Source organism: Pleurodeles waltl, chromosome 10 (assembly GCF_031143425.1).
Source record: "Pleurodeles waltl isolate 20211129_DDA chromosome 10, aPleWal1.hap1.20221129, whole genome shotgun sequence".
In the NCBI taxonomy this organism is placed as follows: Eukaryota; Metazoa; Chordata; class Amphibia; order Caudata; family Salamandridae; genus Pleurodeles; species Pleurodeles waltl.
Genome location: NC_090449.1, coordinates 861,685,856 through 861,708,366, shown reverse-complemented (window position 1 = coordinate 861,708,366; position 22,511 = coordinate 861,685,856). Strand labels below are relative to the sequence as shown.

Sequence of the window (22,511 nt, the reverse complement as noted above, 5' to 3'; positions counted from 1 at the left end):
GGTGGGCAGCATTCATAAGGCTGTGTCACGCTTTTGCCAAGGATGGAGAACTGCTGAAAATCCCCATGTAACAGGGCGACGACACTCTGCACACCCTCTGCGCGACCAGGGTCTACAAAGGAGTGCCCTGGGGGTACTTCTCCAAGCGTTGCGTTGTTACGCGCTTAGAAAAGACGCCGAAAGATGACGTGCAGTGCGCCGTCATCAAGGAGAGTAAAACGGAAGAAGAGGACACAGTGGCTTCCAGCTGGAAAGGGAGGTGAAAGGAAGTACCAAACGACAGGAAGAGGAGAATTCGTCAGCCTGCCACGTCCCTGGAGGGACGTGTCTGGAGCAGGTACATGCCCATATACAGGCTATAAGCAGGTACTGGGCAGAATTAAACGAGGCAGCTGGGGACCTAAAAGCAGACAAAGAAAAGAAACAAAGAGATACAAAATATGCAATATACTTAGCAGAAAAACAAGGAGAATATCTTTAATGACTTATCTCACAAGTGCCTAAAAGTATTAAAAGAAAAAAAAGAGAAAGCTGTTTATTTTCCTTTTCCTTCTTTTGTTTGTCTTTTCTCACCCTCACACCAAGACACTGGGAAAACCGAAAACATTTAAGTGGAAAATAGAGAGTACACTATTGTTTTTTTTACTCACTTATCCACTCATTTTTTCCCCTTTATGCTAAGAAAGAGAGCGTTGAGAACGTTCCTGCACCACTTACCTTCTTTCCCTATGTCTGGTGTTTTCTTCTGCTTGCCGGAGTGACAATCAAGAGGTCCCAGACGTGCCTGAAAATAAATAAATAACAAAAAAAAAACAGTAAAAGAAAAAGACAAGAGAAGAAAGGACACAGTAAAGCACAGACAAAGTACTAGGAGAACCCAGGAAGCGACATAAGAGAGACCATAAACAAATATAACTGGAAAGACTCAAGGACACGAAAGGAGTACCTGAGATTTTTATTTTATTTTATTATTTGTCCCCTGTCTTTATTTTTCCTTTGTTCAACTGTTTCTTTCTGACTATTAAGATTAGGAAGAAGAATACCCAACTAATAGGAATAATAAAGGAAGATACCATAAAATAATACAGTCAGTACTTTAATTCCTAAACAAGCGCTAGAGAGCTGGCTAGAAAAGAGAAAAGGGAGGGTTTTTCGTAGATAGCCCACCACACCCCACCTTCCCTGATTCTCTGAAGGCATCAAGAACTCAAATACCTGGCCAGAGAAAGAGGGGAAAATGGGGAAGGAGAAAAAAAGACAGAAGAAAGCTTGCTAGAATGCTGTTTGGTTAAACATACTTGGCATGGACTTGATGTGTTGGCTCTCATTGTACTAATGAGTTTGCTGGATTTGGGCGTCATCACCACCAGGTTGTGAGGAACTGAGTCCAATTCCACACCTTGTGACAACTTTCAGCATAACCCTTTCGGCCAGCTAGTAGTACCTCACCAGCACCTGGAAGTAGTAGAGATTTGTGGCAGCCATGTGCATGACATTCCGACTTCTCAGGGAAAGCGTGGTGCAACAGATCTCATCCTTTTCTCTCAGTTACCTTCGTCCCACACTTCCAAAGAACAATAGAAGCAAAGATTCGGTCAATATGCTTTATTGAATCAATTGTGTTCTAGATAAAATGGCATATACTGCAATGATTAGGATGATAAAACATGATAACAAAAATGTGGTACAAAGAAAGTGAAACAAAAGAAAATAGTGTCAGAATGCAAGGTGTTGGAATTCCTACCTACGCCAATAAAATACTTTATTAGAGCACAGCAGTGTTAGCCATATTCTGCCCTTCAGAATCCCTAGGAAGGTGCCATCCAGAATTTGGTTGTAGCAAAGAGAGTCTACTGAGAATCCTCTCTCATGGAGGCAGAGAAAGACGTTAAGTCTCAGCAGACAGCTGCAATGAAGCGATTGCACGCGGTGGAAGACTTCTGGTTGGAACTCTCCCTCTAACATATAGGGGGCACAGAGATGTTTTATCATATTTCCATGAAGTGGCAAAGATTGCAGTGTTCCACTTTGTGCCAGCAACATATTCGATGCAGCTTTGAGCAGAGCACAGAAGGAGAATGTCAGAATACAAAGAATGAAAACAGTTTCTCTGCTAAAAGCATACAAGATAAAGGTAAATAAAACTTCATCGCAGAAGAGAGCTTCTGTTCAGAAAATGTAAATGATTAAAATGAATTGCAACCAGGCTAAAGGGCACAGGCTGCAGGCCTGTGGCTAAAATAACGTGCCCATAAAAGCTATAGGGTACCCTTACGACAGACTGGTCCGGCAGCAGTCTAAGGCAGCAAATTGAAGGAGTTCTGAATAAGGTGTAAGTCAATAAGAATTTACAAAATGGGGGTTGAAGCGGGTAGGAGGGGCCTATAATCAGAGGGAGCAGCTCATCATGATGCAGGGTGGTGTTGGCAATAAGACCAAACGTCAACCACAGTACCAACACTGACTTCCCAGGATGCCAAGAAGTAGAAATGTCCAGTACAGCAGTAGATGGGCAATGGGGCGAATAACACAGTTATATATTTACATATCTTTATTTAGTTAAGGTGGAAATCCTGAAAGGAAAGTGTGAGGATAGCCTGAGGGATACTGAAAGGTGGAAACTAACAAAGGTGGTAGGATGCAAATTCAAATGTACAAACTGAACCAAAGCGTAAATCAATTACAGCCACAAACATTCACCAGGCAAGGACACATGGGTGTCTTTTAGCCAACAACTGATTCCTTGTACCATTAATCCAGATGTAAACCTCTGGTCGACGGAATTTCAACCACCACAGTGGTCAGCAGTCTAGTGTTCCTTAAGTGCCGTAACCTAGCTGTTCCCCATCCTAGTCCATTCCCTGTCTGAATCTGTAATTCTGTGAATAAAGAAAGAAGTGTTCTGGTGCTGTTGTAATTGCATACAAAGAGTTTGAGCAGATCTTACAATGCGTAACTGCCTCTGTAACACCTTCCCAACTAGCTTTTGACGTGAAATCCTGACAAGCTGTTCCGGCAGTGTTAAATACAGAACCTGCTTCTTTCCCCTTGCTCTGCAGACCTCTGGAACTCTGCACATCACACAGTACAGAAGTGTAATGTACTGGCACCACCACTCTGTTGATTTTCCTGGTGAGAACGTGTGCTAATCTAGGAGAAAGGCAGTGGTACAGAGGATAGTCTTAGGACCAAGAGATGTAGGGTAGGCACTTTACACCCCTGAGAACTGTGCGATTAGCCATAGCTGCTGCAGAACTGAAGATGGTGCTCGGGCGGCTCAGTGGAGGAGAGGGCTTTGTGGTTACAGCAGGCCTTTCAGAGGTCTGAAACCATGAGGTGATTTTGAACATCATAAGCCCCGACTTGCACCCTCTCACAGCAAAATATTCCTTGAGTGGCTGGGGCACTTTATGGTGGTGTACTTTCACAAGGAATGAAACTGGGAAAATACACACAGATACTGTTTGAATTTCTGCTTCCCTTGCTTTAAACAGTGTCATGACAGACAGATGAGAACATAGGAAAATATATAGGGCATTATGGAGGTCATAAATATGGTCACCAAACATGAGAGAACCCTACTTCATTCTATGAATTTCCTGTGCAAAGACATCATGGAGAAAACTCTTGAGTAGTGAAGGCTGGGGAAAATTGAGGGACTTTCTGGAAAGATGGTAGAGTTAAAAAAAGAGCAGGAGGAAGAACCTTGTGAAATGAGAGTGTTTGAGCAACAGCTAGAGCAAACAGGTAAAGCAGTGCAAAATTGGTGTAAAAGCAATAGAGGGCATGTTGTTGTTGGGGAGCGGGCTTGAATGCCTAGACAACCAGAGGGACTATTCCTGCTTGAGAGTGTCTAAGATTCATGCACATATTCTCAAAGACACTCATACAGAGGAGTTAAGTGGACTCCTTTGTTGAACTTTTGGGTCTGAGGGCAGAGTTGTTGAGACAAATAATTAAAAAATACTTCCAGCTACTGCAGAGACTAGAAGATGCAATGCAAGCAAAAGTTCTCTTACAAATCCTGTCAGCCAAAGGCTATTGTTTATCTTTGCAAATTATAGAAAGGACATGCTCATGGTTCACAGGGCCAGCCTTAGAGTGGTGCAACCGGTGGAGCCACACTGGGCTCTGTCCTGAGGTGGGGCACTAACCTCTGGGGGGGCGCAGTGTTTATAAATAACTTATAGTTTAAAAACACCAGTTGCAGAGTTCCTTGTGCCTCCAGCTTTCAGGCAGCAAAGCAAATGTCAAGATAACTCTTATGATTAATGTTCCTTCTAGAGCGAAATTTGAGTTGTGTCTAGTGGCAGTTTTGACGCGCCATAAAGTAGCACAGAAGGTTAATTAGCCTCTTGCAGAGAACAAATCTGTATTTTATGTGGAGAACTGAGTGGGTTAGTAAAGGCAGCCTTTAGCAGTGTCTTAAAACACATGAACTATATGTGAGAGCGTGGCTATGGGGAGAAGAGGAGCACTTTTGCCGGATGGTAGTGAGGGAATTCTGAGGAGGAGGTCATGGGGGTTGGGGGGAAAAAAGAATGCCGCAGCAGGCGCCACCAGTGCTAAAGCTGGCCCTGATGGTTCACAAAGCTCCACAAATACAAATACATGGAGCAAATAAAATGTTGGCACTTTATGTAGTCAACTTTTTCTGGCTATATACATGCTTCAAAAAATGTGATTTCTGGTTATAGTAGTATTTGCTGTTATTGATATATTTAGACATAATCCAACATTGCTTTGTTGTTTCGTTTTGGTAAGGTGTTTTCTGAAACTGCAAGCTCTTCTGTTCCTCTTTTTCCAGCCCCGGTAGCTGCTATGAAACAGTTACAACAAGGTTCTTCTACCATGGACGTACAGAAACAATGAGATCTTGTACCACGGAAGCTGTGGAGTGGTGTCAGTCCATGATGAACCCATCGTCCAGCGTAGGTGTTTTTTTTTTCTGATAAACAAATGTTATTGACCTTTGTAGTATAGAGATAAAAAATGCATGATACCGTATAAGGGAAAATAAGAGTAAAAGGTCCTTTGTAGTGAAACCCAGTCACTGTTCCCAACCCCCATAATTCAATTGTCAATCACAGACACATCATCTAATTTAGTAGATAAGCTATAATATTCCTACCATTTACCCCATATCTTCAAAAGTTTTTAGGGACAGCCAATGTCCCTTTAAATGGGTTTCTCCTGTCTGGCATACCAGTCCATGTCAGGGTGCCACTGTTTCAACTTTGAGGAGTCAGGATGTTTCCAGGATTGTGCTTTGTCCCTTTTTGCCACTAAGGTCGCTACTCCACCAGAGTTCTGTTCCCCTGGGAGCCCCCAAGAACCTCCATCACGCCTAACAGTTCCAGTCTGGTACATTTAGACTAGCAAGGTGCCACTAATTCTAGTCCAGTACTTGGCAATTATCGGGCATTGCCACACCATGTGAAAGAAATCCGCTGCAGGAGAGTGACAATGTGTACATTGGGGTCCGGGAGGAGTCCTGACGCACACAGGTGCCAGGGAGTCATGTATGTCTAGGAGTATAGTTGTATCTTGGGTAGTCATCTTGAGTATCATTTATCTATAGTAAATGTGTAAGTAGTATCTTGGGTAGTCCGTCTGAGATCGCTAGCTCTCGAGGGGCTATGCATGCCTTTCTCCACTCAGCCTCTTCTACATCTCCGATCCACTTCTCCTACTTCTGACAAAGCCATTCCATTGTCTCCGGCAAGTTATTTACCAGGGCATGTTAAAGTTGAGAGGTACCATCACCCCCCATCTTCCCCATCAACAGCTTCGCTTCAAGAGGATTACATTCTGGGAGATTCTGAAGGCACTCATGGTAGCAGCCAAGTGCATAACGTATCTCAAGTTATTTATGAAAATGGGTGTGAGAGAGGGATATTTGGGGCCAGAGCAAATGGCAGCATAGTGAACCTGTGCCATACATCAGCTATAGTAGTGATCCCCAGCAGGTTCCAGTTACTGAAGCCCTCCAATTGTGACAGATTTTCCAGCCAGCAACCCCTCCAAAGGAGGGTTTGAACAGTTAGGCATGCATCTAAACCCATGAATCGGAGTCCCTGTTAGGGTTTGTACACAGCAAAGAGCATGTTCCCTCTCACTGCACTAGTGGGTTCTGTAATAGCTCCCTTTTAAACTTACTATTGAAAGCCTTTCTTGTTATCTCACCTTCCCCCCCCCCTAGGCTTCTGTGTATGTTGTTTAATGTGCTGTTTTGTTTACACATTGGGCCTTGCTTTTACCAAGGCTTCTTTAAAACACTCCTCCCTAGGCCATGTGTTAATCCAACTCATTTGCATAATAACTGAAACTCTGCACACCTTTCAAGAACATGTGCAGCATGTGAGGACCACACCCAGCTCTGCACACCTTCCAAGAACATGTGCAGCATGTGAGGACCACACCCAGCCCTTCAAACCACAGCCAGCCCTGTCTATAAAAGGCATCCCCCGAGCCTCACCCAGTGCTTGTGCTCGTCTACCTCCCGCTTACCTGAGAACAGATCCCTCGGCGCTGGCACTCCTGCTCTTTACAGACTTTCATTGACTTCAATGGGCGCAGCTTCTGGCTCTTCCTTCTTCCGGTTTCCAGTTCCTCCTTGCTTCAGCCTCTCTCCTATGAGTAACCTGCAAAAGAGAAAGAAGACAAGGTTAGACTGATCAGTATCTCTTGCCAACAACAAGTAAGTGCAAAACTTTTTATTACCTGAAAGAACTTTGACAACAATTTCTGGATTCGTGTATAGACAATTTGAAACGAAATACCTTCCACGAACATTGTGATTCAAACTCTTTGTTACAAGAATATTTTGCAGAACTTTGTGAAGCAAACATTGTTTTTTCTCATGGAACTTTTAAGAATCGAACAGTGGAAACCATTAACAGCAAGGCAAACAGTAAATCAAGGACTTGCACAAATTACATGCTGTATTTTGATGTAAAAGTACAGTATTTGTTTTATAAAAGATTCTGGAAATATGGGAAAAGTGAGTCTGCTATTGGGAATTTAGGCTTTAGTTATATTATGATGAATGTTTGATATTGGTAATTCTGATAACGGTATTTGTTTAATGTTTTAGAAGCTTTACAGTAATAGAAAACACATCCCAGAGCAGTAACACATTCCAAACCTGGAAACTAGAGACCAGGATCCAAGAGGTACTTTTAGAAGAGAATTTCTAATAAATAAAGGGATAGTCAGGAACCCATTTAGGAATAGGTTGCACTTATCTGTTCTTTGTTTATGTTTCATTAGGCACCAGTTTCTACAGAAGTCAGAAAGGGCCGCAGATTTGTGCAGCACTTCAACAGTGGAAACGCAAGAACAGTGTTGTCTCTCTTTTTTATTTTATCCACTTCCCCTATTCCCTTGAGCTTCTGTTCTTAGTGCACTGTTTTAAAAACTAGTGTGCTGGAACAAGCAGTTTCAGGGTGGGGTCGGATTGTCTTCAACCTCCATCAGAACTGAACAAGAACTCAGGTGAGCTGGGCTTTGACAGAAGCACAAGCCTTAAAAAAATTCAGTTCTGGTGGACGATGAATACCTGGGAAGAAATAGAGGGCATTGACGTCACGGATATGGCGCAGGCCCTAAATGAGGACTTGGCTCATAATGAATCAGTGTCTGGCATCTTGCAACATATGCAAGAGGAAATAGAGAGATTAAAGATGGAGAATACCTCTTTAAAACAGGATTTAAGCAGGTATAAATTTAGGGGATCTCAGTGGAACACAGCTTCTACGCCTTTGTTTAAAACCTCCTCAGAGACAGGGGCGCCATCAAAACATCCAACTTTGCCTTCCCCAGTTGAGGTTACTGTTAATGTTCCTAATGTTGTGCCCTTAGCAGCACCTGAACGTTTTCATGGAGATAGTAACAAATTCCATGTTTTTATCAATCAATGTCAATTACACTTCATTTGTAAGCCACAACAGTTCCCTACTGATGATACGAAAGTGGCATTCGTCTTGTCTTATTTGGGTGGCACAGCAGCCAATTGGTCAATTCCTTTCGTGGATAGAGATGATCCCATCCTCCATAATTGGAATCAATTTAAACGTACCATGACCAGCCTTTTTGCAAAACACACTTTCATGCAGGCAAGTGATAATGAGCTTTTAAATCTTAAACAAGGTAACAAGGATTTATTGACCTATCTCACTACTTTTAATCGTTTACTCACCGAGACACAGTGGCCAGAAGAAAAGCGTGTCTCCCTTTTTTATAAGGTTTGAGAGACGAGTTAAAAGACGCGCTGGCTCATATCGTTGATTTGCCAAAAGACTATTCGGACTTTGTAGATTTAGTTGTGAAATTAGAACATAGACTAGGAGAAAGAAAGGGAGATAAATACAAACTGGAATCACGGTTAACTTTTATTAGACACGAGAAGAAAGACACAGATAATAAACTCCCTGAACCAGAGCCTATGCAAATAGGGACACTCAGAGGTCCACTCACATCAGAGGAAAAAGAAAGAAGGAGAACATTTCAATTATGTTTATATTGTGGCAGGGCAGGTCACTTTGCCAGAGAATGTCCGGTAAAGCCTAAAACTCCACGAAAGGGTGCTGTTTCCTCCACCTCCTCAACTGAATCGGGAAACGATTAACCTCGACAAGGGGAGAGGTTACTTGTTCGAGAAAACATCTTAATCAAACCTCTAATGCTGCAGCCTTCAGGGTACCGCACATACCTAGACATTTCATAATTCAGGTCGTTTTAATTGTTACTACCCAAGTGAGGCATTCTCTCCCTGTCCTACTGGACTCAGGCGCGACAGGAAATTTTGTGGATAATAAGTTAGCTGAAATCTTAGGACTTCCTATGTGCCTAAAGCCTTGTCCAGAAGCAGTATGTGCAGTGGATGGGTCAGAATTGACCTCTGGATTAATCACAAAACAAACAAGTCCACTTGTTATGGTCTGTCAGAACGGGCACACAGAGGTGATTAGCTTTGATCTGATAGATACTCCTAATTTTGGTTTGATTCTCGGGGTACCCTGGTTAACAACTCATAACCCAAAAATTGATTGGGTGAATAGAACTGTTACTTTGGATTCCTCTTTCTGTAGAACCAATTGCTATCAAGAAGCAGGTACAGAACAGAGCACAGTATTACACTGTGCTAGTGTTACACAAGATGAACCAAGTCTCCCTCCTGAATATTCTGACTTTAAAGACGTCTTTGATCCAGTAAAGGCTAGTGTGCTGTCCCCACATCGGTCTTATGACTGCCGTATAGATCTTATCCCAGGGGCCCCTTTACCTAATAACAGAGTATATGCTTTGACTGACGAAGAAACCAAATACTTAAGAACCTACCTAGATGACCTACTACAGTCTGGGTTCATCCGTCATTCCACATCTCCGGTGTCATCTCCACTCTTTTTTATCCCGAAGCCGGATAAATCCCTGCACGCGTGTATCGATTATAGAGGACTAAATAAGGCTACAATAAAGAATAAATATCCTCTTCCTCTAATACCTGTGTTGTTGGATCAATTAAGACATTCTACTGTATACACTAAACTAGATCTGCGGGGAGCTTACCACCTGGTCCGAGTAAAAGAGGGGGATGAGTGGAAGACAGATTTCAAGACAAAGTTTGGTTTATTTGAGTACACAGTAATGCCCTTTGGGTTATGTAATGCCCCTGCGGCCTTTCAGTTCTTTATAAATGAGGTCCTACACGAATTCCTGGACGTTTGTGTCATAGTATACATAGACGACATCCTCATTTACTCTAAGAACTCAGAAGAACATACCCAACATGTTCGTGCAGTATTATCAAAGTTAAAAGAAAATCATCTTTTTGCTAAGTTAGAAAAGTGTACTTTTAATGTCAACAAGGTGGACTTTTTAGGACACTGCCTGTCACCTCAAGGAATAACTATGGATGTAAAGAAAATCAGTGCTATTGCTGATTGGCCAGAACCATCCTCTGTAAAAGATATTCAGAAATTTCTGGGTTTCGCCAATTTTTATAGGAGGTTTATTGCACATTTTGCAGACATTGCGGCCCCAATAACTACCTTGTTGCGGAAAGGGCAACGATTTCTTTGGACTGATGAGGCGGCACACGCCTTTCAACTCCTAAAACAAAAGTTCACTTCAGCCCCAATTCTGAAACATCCTGATCCTGACTTGCCCTTTTTTGTTGAAGCGGATGCTTCACAAGTAGCTTTAGTAAGAGTTCTCTCTCAACGAGATGCAGTAGATGGCCAGTTACATCCTATAGCCTTCTATTCCAAAAAGTTATTGCCAGCTGAACAAAATTACACTGTGGCTGAAAGGGAACTACTAGCTATCAAAGTAGCCTTTTCAGAATGGAGGCACCATTTAATGGGAGCCAAGTACCCAGTTACAATCTTTTCTGACCATAAGAACCTACAGTTTTTTGGATCACTTAAAGCACTAACACCACGTCAGATGCGCTGGTTAATTTTTTTTAGCACATTTGACTTTTTTATAACCTATAGACCAGGTGCACAACAAATTCAATCTGATGTGTTATCTAGATACGGACATACCTCAGACATGAAACAAGATAAAATAGGAGAACCCATTATTCCTCCCCAAAAGTTGTTGGCACCAGTACAACAGAAGGATTTCATCACAGATCTATATAATGCACACATGCAAATAGCACCTCAGGATTGGTTAAAGGATTCCCATAACACAATACAACGAGGTTTATTGTATCACGACAACATGCTGTTAGTGCCCACCTCTGAATTACAAACACAGGTGATAATTTGGCATCACGCCTCACCGTTGGCAGGTCATCCTGGTTGGGTAAAAACCCTGGAAAATGTGCAAAAACACTTTTGGTGGGACACTATAAGAAAGGACATTAAGCAATTTGTCACTACCTGTCCAATTTGTGCAAGACATAAATCTTCTCATAAGGCTCCTGACGGCTTGTTAATACCAATGCCAACACCCAAACAACCTTGGCACACTGTGAGCGTAGACTTTATTGTAGGTTTACCACCTGTAAAATCCTTCACAACAGTGTTGGTTATAGTGGATTTTTTATCTAAAATGGCACATTTTGTACCATTACGGAAATTACCCACGGCGGCAGAATTTGCCGATATTTTTATAAGGGAAATTGTGCGTTTACATGGTTTGCTAGGCAAAGTGGTGTCAGACCGAGGGAGCCAGCTCAACTCCAGATTTTGGAAAAAATTATGTGAAAAACTGAAAATAGATGTGGCCTTATCCACTGCTTTCCACCCAGAGACAGATGGACAGACTGAACGACTGAACCAAACCTTACTTCAAACGCTACGTTGTTTATTGGCTGATTATTCTAGTGAATGGTTGGAAGCTCTCCCTGTAGCAGAGTTTGTTTATAATAATACTGAGCATTCAGCTCTACTTTGCTCACCATTCTATTTCTTGCAGGGGTATCATCCAAGAGCTATACCCATTTTGTTAGAAGATTCCCTGTTGCCTACAGTAACGGATAGACTAACGAGGTTAGGTGACATACAAGACAAAGCCAGGAAACATTTATTAAAGTACAAGGAAAGCATGAAAAGACAAGCAGACAAACACAGGTCTGAGGCCCCAATGTATAAAATTGGTGACAAGGTATGGCTCTCCACAAAGAACCTAAACATAGAGGGATCCCGAAAGCTGCAACCACGTTTCATTGGACCCTTTAGTATAACTGCCATAGTAAACCCGGTAACAGTAAAATTAGATTTACCAAAAGAATATCCAGTACATACTACATTCCATGTGTCCTTGCTTAAGCCGTACAACTCAAAAACCCGACCTGAACCACCACCTCCACCCATACCAATTAAGGGAAATCTGGAATATGAAGTGAAAAGCATAAAAGACTCAAAAAGAATTAGTGGACGTCTGTTTTATTTAGTAGAATGGAAAGGATATGATGAATCTGAGAATTCATGGGAACCAGCATCATATGTACATGCCCCACAGCTGATTAGACGGTTTTATTTAAAAAATCCAGGAAAACCCCGTCCTGTAGGAGGGCCTTTGCGGGGGGCAACTGTTAGGGTTTGTACACAGCAAAGAGCATGTCCCCTCTCACTGCACTAGTGGGTTCTGTAATAGCTCCCTTTTAAACTTACTATTGAAAGCCTTTCTTGTTATCTCACCTTCCCCCTCCCCCCTAGGCTTCTGTGTATGTTGTTTAATGTGCTGTTTTGTTTACACATTTGGCCTTGCTTTTACCAAGGCTTCTTTAAAACACTCCTCCCTAGGCCATGTGTTAATCCAACTCATTTGCATAATAACTGAAACTCTGCACACCTTTCAAGAACATGTGCAGCATGTGAGGACCACACCCAGCTCTTCAAACCACACCCAGCTCTGCACACCTTCCAAGAACATGTGCAGCATGTGAGGACCACACCCAGCCCTTCAAACCACACCCAGCCCTTTCTATAAAAGGCATCCCCCGAGCCTCACCCAGTGCTTGTGCTCGTCTACCTCCCGCTTACCTGAGAACAGATCCCTCGGCGCTGGCACTCCTGCTCTTTACAGACTTTCATTGACTTCAATGGGCGCAGCTTCTGGCTCTTCCTTCTTCCGGTTTCCAGTTCCTCCTTGCTTCAGCCTCTCTCCTATGAGTAACCTGTAAAAGAGAAAGAAGACAAGGTTAGACTGATCAGTATCTCTTGCCAGCAACAAGTAAGTGCAAAACTTTTTATTACCTGAAAGAACTTTGACAACAATTTCTGAATTCGTGTATAGACAATTTGAAACGAAATACCTTCCACGAACATTGTGATTCAAACTCTTTGTTACAAGAATATTTTGCAGAACTTTGTGAAGCAAACATTGTTTTTTCTCATGGAACTTTTAAGAATCGAACAGTGGAAACCATTAACAGCAAGGCAAACAGTAAATCAAGGACTTGCACAAATTACATGCTGTATTTTGATGTAAAAGTACAGTATTTGTTTTATAAAAGATTCTGGAAATATGGGAAAAGTGAGTCTGCTATTGGGAATTTAGGCTTTAGTTATATTATGATGAATGTTTGATATTGGTAATTCTGATAACGGTATTTGTTTAATGTTTTAGAAGCTTTACAGTAATAGAAAACACATCCCAGAGCAGTAACACATTCCAAACCTGGAAACTAGAGACCAGGATCCAAGAGGTACTTTTAGAAGAGAATTTCTAATAAATAAAGGGATAGTCAGGAACCCATTTAGGAATAGGTTGCACTTATCTGTTCTTTGTTTATGTTTCATTAGGCACCAGTTTCTCCAGAAGTCAGAAAGGGCCGCAGATTTGTGCAGCACTTCAACAGTGGAAACGCAAGAACGGTGTTGTCTCTCTTTTTTATTTTATCCACTTCCCCTCTTCCCTTGAGCTTCTGTTCTTAGTGCACTGTTTTAAAAACTAGTGTGCTGGAACAAGCAGTTTCAGGGTGGGGTCCGATTGTCTTCAACCTCCATCAGAACTGAACAAGAACTCAGGTGAGCTGGGCTTTGACAGTCCCCTCCTCCCTACCAGGAATATCATCCTGGTAACTTCTGGGACTACAAGAAAGATTGGTCGGCCATAGAGGAAATGCATCTCCCCATCTGTTTTGCTTTTCACTAATGACCGAGCTGACAAAAATCTCTGGAATGCACTTCTCAGTTCAAAGAAGACATTTATTATTTCACCACGAGGTTCCTCAAAGGAGATAAGCATGTTGAAAGCACACGTTTAAAAATAGTGAGAAAGGAAAACATACCAAAATGATTCTCCACTGCAATGTACACAGCAAATATATGTATTTATATTATAATGCAAAGCAAATAATGAAGTAAAAACACATCACCATAGGGCCTGCCAAGTTCTTCATCTTTCTTATTCCAGCAAGACAATGACACCGTTCGACTGCGAAAAAGAAAGAGATCTCCACTCTCACGGGAAAGATATCAGGCATCTGACGTCCAGAATCCTGATTGAGGTCACTGACCCTCTTACTGTCACACTGGGTCTTTTTATATCTTAAAAAACCCAAAAGTAGCTTTCTGGAAAAAAAAACCTCATTTCGCGATTCAAACATGCTGGCTAGTTTAGGTCAGGATTGAAAGAAACAGGTTGGAACTGGCCAGTTTCCCAAGGTGTCTCTCCCAAGCCTAAGCCGTTCCCTGCTGTACCATAAACATCAGTCTAGTACATCCTTATCATGCTGACTGACTAACTCTTCCATATTATGTACTAGCTCTTCGGTGATAATATGTCCTAGCTCTTCGGTGAGAAAGAGTACAAAAACAAGACAGAATGCACAGTTTACAATGTGGAAAATTATGAGTAGCTTTAACATGGCAGTGTCTTATGCTACAATAAAGTCAATAGGCAGACTGAATCTAAAGCTAAACTGAATACAAAATGTAGTCTGTAACTGGTAAACACTACACAGCTAATCCAGGTGCAAAGTGGTACAACACAAAGTCAGTGGTCAAAACACATATTTCACTACACCATCCAGACTCAGTCCACTAAGCTCCAGTCGATATGTCAAGTCATCCCAGCAACCCATCAACCTCTCATTTATGACCAGTATATGTGATGCCCCGTAATAGAGGCAAATATCCACTGCTGTAATACCGCTGTCATAGACTGAGCATTGACATTTGGTGTGTGCATTCGAGGAGGACGACAACGCCAAAGGAAGGAACACAACAAGGTCACTATATCAAGAAACCAGGTGTCAGGTATATGCTGTGGGAAGTTCTGCAGAGTATATAGATAACAGGGTAGTATCATCATTTTGATTAAGGCAACCCTGCACAGGAGGTTAAGAGGAAGGTCTTCACTGACATAGTCAGGGCACCCGATTGGGTCCGCACTGCGGAAATAAAGAATGACTGAAGGCTTTTAGTTGGTATAGAAGAACATTACTCTTATCACCGTGTTCATACAAACGCTATGTAGTTGCCAGCTGTCGAAGCACTGTTCTGTCTAATTCAAGTTGCTGAGTCAATACTTGGGTTGCATGAAGCGTGAGTGAGGTTTCAGTAGTAAGTATGAGGGCTTCAAGGTCAGCTGTATGTCACTTTCTTTCTTTCTCTTTATGACCCAAGTACCCTCTTGCCACTCCCCAGATCATCTGTTTATCCACAAAATACTGGCACTATCAACAGTGCCTTTCTTGATATTGAAGTATGAATGAAGCCCTTCGACAAGATGCTTAACCAAGTGGACATCTGTGAGAAACCATGCATTAAGGCTCCACATTGGGGGTTTGTAGGGAGCCGGCGAATCGAGTCAGAGAAGCTGTGGGGAATAATCAGATATACGTTGAGGGAGCAAGGAGGACGCAGATGTTGCTAGGAGTTCAGTGGCCCATACAAGAATGTAGTCGATGAATGACATAATACGATTTGTCAATGAGGTGTGTATAAGCAAGGTTTTGAGAGTTTCAGATTTTCCAGGCATCACAAAGCCTGAGTTAGGATATCCAGTGAGAAAAGGAACGGTGTGAGTGTGGCGATCACAATTATTTGGGGCCAGATACGTCCAGAGTCAGGTCAGCCACTGCGTTGAAGTCTCAGCTGAGGATTAGTATACTGTGTGGCAGTGTCGTTATCAATTGGGTAATATATTGAAATGTGAGTGCATGTAGTTGCGTGGGAACATAAATACCGAAAAGGGCATGAGGTTTCCCTTCTAGTTTGCCCATCACCCTGACATATCTGCCCTGTGGTTCAAAAAAACACTTGGGTGACCACTGGGGGAAGGGATTTATGAAGGAGGATTGCCGTACTCCTGGAGCCCTTGGCAAAGCTAGAAAGAAAGACTTGGTTATAGCTGAATCTACATACGAAGGGGCAGCGAAGAAGCCCAGAAAATGGGTCTCTTACAAGGGAGCCATTCCAGGGCAATGGCGCAGGGACTTAAGAACAGTGGTGCATGTGATACGGTCCAGCAGACGGTTTACGTTCCAGGAGAGAAGAGTAAACTCTGTGTGGGGATTGGTGATGGCGAGGTGGATGGATGAGGTAAGCAATGGAGGTATGTTGCGGACTGTACAGGTAACTTGGAAGAGCAAGCTTTCATAAGAACATAAACTAAGAACAAAATAAAACAAAACACAACACAACATCCAATATAACAATCTCGCTACCCCACACTTCTACTCAGGAAGCATCTTTTGCCCTAGAAACAACCCTCAACAACAAATACACACACATAAATATTTGGGTATTTGAAGAAATCCTCCCCATCTTTAAGTATTGCATGAAAGGATATGGATATCATTAAGCACCTTGGGTCAAGGGTTTGTCTTTAAACTACTTATGGATATAATTATGATGTCACTTATGATTCACTTCTCCCCGCCTAGTGACTTCAAGCATTTGCGGGGTATCAAGGAGGTTGAGGGGGGTGTGATCATATACGGACTGCAGCAGTATGTTCTTTTAAGGGATGATGACTCTCCGTTGTCCCTTCAGATATCAGTGGAGAGGCCAAGATTATATGAAGTTTTGTGGGGGCCGACACAGTTGCCAAAGTTAGGGTACAGGTGAGGCGGCAGAAACGTAAAGGACAGCACACAGGTTCATAATGCACAAACCATGGGATATGTGGGTAGTTGCAGGGTCCTACTGCTTCAGATCCAGTGGTGGGAGAATAGAGAGTAGGGTTCCCAAAATGTAGCACGGCAGCCAGAATTTACATGAGACTCATTGCACCCTGGATGAGGCCAATGCAGTAAGGGAAGCAAAAGGTATTGAAGTACAGGGCAATAAAGCACCCAGGGCAGCCCCCGGTCCTCCTCACCTCGTTATATGTTCCCAGCGAATGTATTATGGAACAACTAATGCGTAAACCACGCATGCCTGAACAACGCGGTCAGAATAACGACCGTGTTGTTACCATGAATGCCTTTACCACGCATGCCATTAAAACGATTTTTTGTTGTCAAAGTATGCCTAGTAAAGGCATGTGTGAAAACGGCATGCCATCCCCCACCTGCCCTAAGGACCAGAAGTATCTCACCCCTAATACTAAAACTACCCCGAACGCCCAACCCCCAACCCTAAAAACAAAAGTACCCCAACACCCCCCCAGCCACCCTGATCCCTAAAACCTTGCCCAACCCCCCCACCTGCCCTAAAAACAACCAACCGCCCACCCACAAAAACAGAACTACCCCGACCCCTCAACCCCAAAAACAAAACCACTCCGACCCACCCCAAAAACAAAAGTACCCTGATCCCCCACCCCAAAAAAACATACCCCGATCCCCACAACCCAAAAAACTAAACTACCCCACCCCAAAAACAAAACTACCCGACCACCCACCCATAAAACCACAGTACCCCGATCACCCACCCGCCCCTAAAAACAAAACTACCCTAACCCCCAACCCCAAAAACAAAAATACACAGACCCCACACCCCTAAAAAAAACTACCCTGACCCCTCACACCTAAAAACAAAACTACCCTGACCTGCCACCCCTCACCCCTAAAAACAAAACTAATCTGACCCCCTACCCCTAAAAACCAAACTACCCCAACCCTAAAAAACCAAACTACCCTGAACCCCACTCCTAAAAACAAACCTACCCCTACCCACCACCCCCCAAAAACAAAACTACTGTGACCACCCCATCCCAAAAACAAAACTACCCCGATCCCACATCCCTAAAAACAAAACTACCCCGACCCCCCACCCCTAAAAAAAACAAAAGCAAAACTACCCTCACCCCTAAAAACAAAACTAACCCGACCCCCACCCCTCACCCCCAAAAACAAAACTAACCCGACTTCCACCCATCACCCCTAAAAACCAAACTGCCCCAACCCCCACCCCTCCCCTAAAACGAAACCACCCCAACCTCCCCACCCCACCCCTAAAAACAAAACTACCCCACCCCCACCCTGCCCCTAAAAACAAAACTACACCAAAAGCAAAACTACCCCACCCCTGCTTCTAAAAACCAAACTACCCGACCACCCAGCACCGCCCCTAAAAACAAAACTACCCTGATCCCCCACCCCATGACCTAAGCTATCCTGACCCCCACCCCAAAAACAAAAATACCCCGCCACCCCACCCCACCCCTAAAAACACCCCCCACCACCACTTCTAAAAAACCAAACTACCCTGACCCCCCCACCCCACCCCTAAAAACCAAACTACCCCGATCCCCCACCCCTGAAAACAAAGCTACCTTAACCCCCGACCCCAGCCCTAATAACAAAACCATCTCAATCCCCCCATCCCCAACCCTAAAAGCCAAACTACCCGATACCCCACCCCCAAAAACAAAATCATCCCGAACCCCCAACCCCAAAAACAAAAGTACCCTGATCGCCCCACCTCCGCCCCTAAAAACTGAACTACCTCGATCCCCCACCCCGCCTCTAAAAACAGAACCACTCCGACCCCCCACCCCACCCCAAAAACAGAACTACCCCGACCCCTGCCCCTAAAACAAAAGTACCCCTACCCCTGCCCCTAGAAACAGAACTACCCCAACCCCTCCACCCCCAAAACCATAACGACCTGATCCACCCACCCTGTCCCTGAAAACAAACTACCCCCACCCCAAAAACAAAATTACTCCGACCCTCCAAACCCTGCACCCGCCCCAAGCCCTTAATCTATTCCCCACCCCTAAAAACCATCCCAACCCCTCTTACCTGAACACATCCTCTCCCGACCCAATCTGTGTTAACCACGAATGTGCGTTGTTGAGCAGATGTGTGGTTAAGGCAGAGAAAAAGGCAGTCATTCCAGCAAGGGTGGTTGCGCTTGCATTGTTCACGGCATCGTTCTTCCAGAGTCGTTGTTGAGGACATTTCCCTTCCCCAGACCTGCTGGCCCTGCTCACAAGGCAGTATCTGATCAAATGGTGCGAATGGCCGTTTGTGAATGCAAAAATGCCTTTCAGTATTTATGAATGGCATTTGCAACGCAAATTTAAGGAATCGCTAAAATAGCGATTCCTTAAAATTGTGAGCCCATTTAGAGAATCGCAAATTGCGATTCTCTAAATAAGAAATCACAAATAAGGAATCATTATTTGAGATTTCTAAACCACATGTAACAAGCAATTCCTTAATGCGAATTGGGCATTAAGGAATCGCTATTACCACCAAGTTGAACTTGGTGGTAAGCATGTGCAAATTTTAAAAATGCATGAAAAATGCATTTTTAAAATTGACATGTAACGCACACATGCCCATTTGGCATGTGTGCGCCTTACATGTCCTTAAAATAATTATTGGGTTGCAGCAGAGAGGGCCTTAGGCCCCCAGCACCCTGGATTTTGCATTTCCCAAATTTGCGAATTCCAGTTAGAAATTCGCAATTTGGGAAATGCAAAAAATTTGCAAATATGGGCCTACAGGCCCATAGGTGCGATTGGGGCCGGTATCACAGTTTGCGATTCGGTAATAGCATTTTGATTTTTAAGAAAACGCTATTACCGAATCGCAAATATGATACATACCATTTTGCGATTCAGAAATAGCAATTTCTTTAAAATCGCTATTAGAGAATCGCAAAATGGTTTGTTGATACATCTGGCCCTAGATTTTCTAATTAGCTGCAATTAGGGCATCCAGGCCGCAGGGAGACACATGGTGTCCTCATGACCCTCCTCTTAGCGGCCCCAACGTGGGCTGCCCGAAACGCGGGCTGCCTGATGCAACTGGAGCCAGGAGATGCCGTGTGTAGAAGTCCAATTTTTATGCCGCCTGCGTGAAGGCCAGGGCCAGCATAGGTCGCGGGCAAGGATGCCTCCTCAGTTATGGCGCAGGCCCAAACATTCAGAGAGGTTTTAGCACCGAGCCCAAAGGAAAAACAGCACCGGACAGTGTGACCTCCTAGGCGTTGGCTCTGGGTCATGCATCTTGAGTGCTGACTGCTGGGGACCCAGAAATGGCCATGGGGTCAGGCAGCACACTTAGGGAAAAAGAGAGCAAGCCAAGACGGCGTACGGGACTGGGGGCACGGGTCACCACCTCCTCTCTCAAGCCGGGATGTTAGATATAGTGGGAGGTCGCAATTTCAATCTCCAGGGAGGTGTTGCGGCTTCCAGGCCATAACATCTCATACAGGCCTCGGGGGCGTCGTCTTGAAGTTCTGTGCCCGAAGGCTCGGCCAGGGAGGATATTTGTGCATCATTTAGGGTAGAGAAGGAAACCAAGGATGCCAGGTGAGGCAGAATAAGCAAGAATGACTCCAGAGCATTAAGAGAATGCACCCGCCATCTTGGCTGCTTCAGCCACATCTCCGTAGGTGTTTTTAATTTGTTTTGATTCTGATATGGTTTCCAGCAACTGTCAAGTAGGCTCAGACCTTACAAGTAAAGCGGGCAGTATCCCCAGGGAGTACTAACCCTCCTGGATAGAAGTTTTACTGGGTGCAGCAACACACTTGGTAAATCCAAATTCATTTCCAAGCACAGTTTCCTTCCTGATGAAAGCTAGAAGGAAGTGTGCAAGAAAATATCCTTAGAAAAGGGGAAAATGTGAATTGGAGAATTTGAGTTCGCACATGTTTTTCCTGATTCCAGGCTCAGTAACCTGTGGATCCCAGTAATTGGGTGGGGGAGGGGTTGCATCTCAAAATAGCATAGTCATGAATTTTGCCTGACATAAATATCATGTTGTCCTAAATATGTTTTACAAAAATATCATCCCATTCGGTGATGCTTTTCTGTTATTAACTCCAGTGTGGCAATATTTTTGTGTACAGTGTTTAGAACACAATATTTAATTAGGACTATATTCTGACACTAATATTCTGGTACCGAACTCTGGGAAGGGTTGAGATAGGGAGAATCTGTCTGGTCTCGTTATCTCCGGCCAATGTTTGCCCCCTATGTTTACCAGATCGCTTGTAAAAAGGCCCTCAGTGCAATGTCAATACAAAGCCTGGTACTAAATCAGGAGCAGCACAAATCAAGTAGTCTATCTTTAGTCCTTCAATCTTGTGGAAAACTTTGACATTGATTAGGACAACTACTTTGATAAAGATGTTCTGCATACAACATTTCCCTAAGCAGTAATGTTTAGGGAACTCTAGATTGTATGGTCATTCCAAATTACCCTCTATTATTGTATTGAGAATTATTTGCAATTATTCATAATCCCATCACCTTGGACATCATGCTCACAAAATATAGATCTGGTTTGATATAAAGCAATAATCCTTCTTTAGGTTCCAGTAAAGATTTTACAGAAACTGCAACAACCATTTTATTTATTGTATTACTTTATTAAAGATTTTTAAGCACAATTTATCCAAGTGGGTTTGCATCTCTGCACATATAATGAATAAATATTTTACCATGGCAAGAAGTAGCAATCAAATTATTTATCTTTATTGAATGGAAACATGGCATTTTCCTAATTATGGATTCACAAAAAAGATAGTATTTCCGTATTAGTAGGTTGGGAATGTGAGAGAATTCCTAATTTGAAGAAAAATTCAATGCGATTAGGGAACAAACCAAAATATATCAAATGTCCAAATATTATGCCAAACAATTGCATACCCTTAGTTAACTGGATTTGGCTGCCAGCTTAGTACGTATTAGCAGAAGTGTTCAACATGAACAAGTTACCGGATACCCTAACTGCAGATTCCTCACCTTTTGAGTTCCCGCAGATGGCAATCTGAATCTAGAAGCATTTTACCAGTTGCTCCTTTGTCTAGAAAGGTTGTTGCCACTGGACTCTGTAGGAGGACTCCTCAGAATTTAACAGTTTGGAGTCATATAGGCACAACCCATGTGCGCTAACGTCATTTAGCAACAAGCAGTCTGCACCCTTAAACGCAGAGCAATACTAACAGATTACGAGATAAAAGAGTGTGCAAAATGTAACCTAGATTCTTATTAAGATCTAAAACTCCACTTCAGAGTGGGCAGGAGGGAGGGCAGTGAGAAAACTGTGGTTAGATAGTATGTCTACCAGAAGGAACATTACCAATAGTAAATAACTTGTGCTTCGGATGGATACCTCTCACTGCAGATTCTTCTCCTTTTGAATAGGCACCAAAACAGTACACCTAAAGTTGGTGGTTCTTAAGAATCGTCTTTTCAGCAGGAAGTCCTTCTAAACCGAGCAGGCAGGGACGTAGCTTCGAGGAGGAGGGTGGGTTACACCCCCCCATAATAAATATATTATTTAATAGATAGTTGGGTACAGGAGCTTTCAGTCCAGTATGATAAGGTGTCTGTCAGATTCCACCTGGGATTTTTAAATACTCAATCAAGAAAAATCACACTTGCATATACTCTCATCTCCGTTTTGAAGGTCTTAAAACATGGTTAGTTTACAAAATACTCTAATTTAAATACCCCTCACAATCCACACTCATTCCCCTTTCCACCGGCCCTTATGCCTCCCTCATGCACTGCTTCTTATTTAATAATCATCATGATAATCCAGCGTGATTGTCAAAAAATCAGAATCTCACACCACCCTAGTCTTACTGACCAAGTTATGCGCTTGCGCGTGGGAAAAATATCCCTCAGTGCAG

General features: G+C 43.2%; 1 protein-coding gene across 7 annotated transcripts in view; it reads left to right on the top strand.

Moving 5' to 3' along the window:
- The window catches only part of LOC138261974 (peroxisomal carnitine O-octanoyltransferase-like), a 580,533-nt gene that overhangs the window by 468,920 nt on the left and 89,102 nt on the right, over positions 1 to 22,511 (top strand). For all 7 annotated transcript variants that reach the window (XM_069211577.1, XM_069211579.1, XM_069211576.1 and 4 more), the window contains one exon: positions 4,808 to 4,931. In XM_069211577.1, coding sequence (XP_069067678.1) covers positions 4,808 to 4,931 — 124 coding nt within the window. The remainder of the gene's footprint in view (positions 1 to 4,807; positions 4,932 to 22,511) is intronic.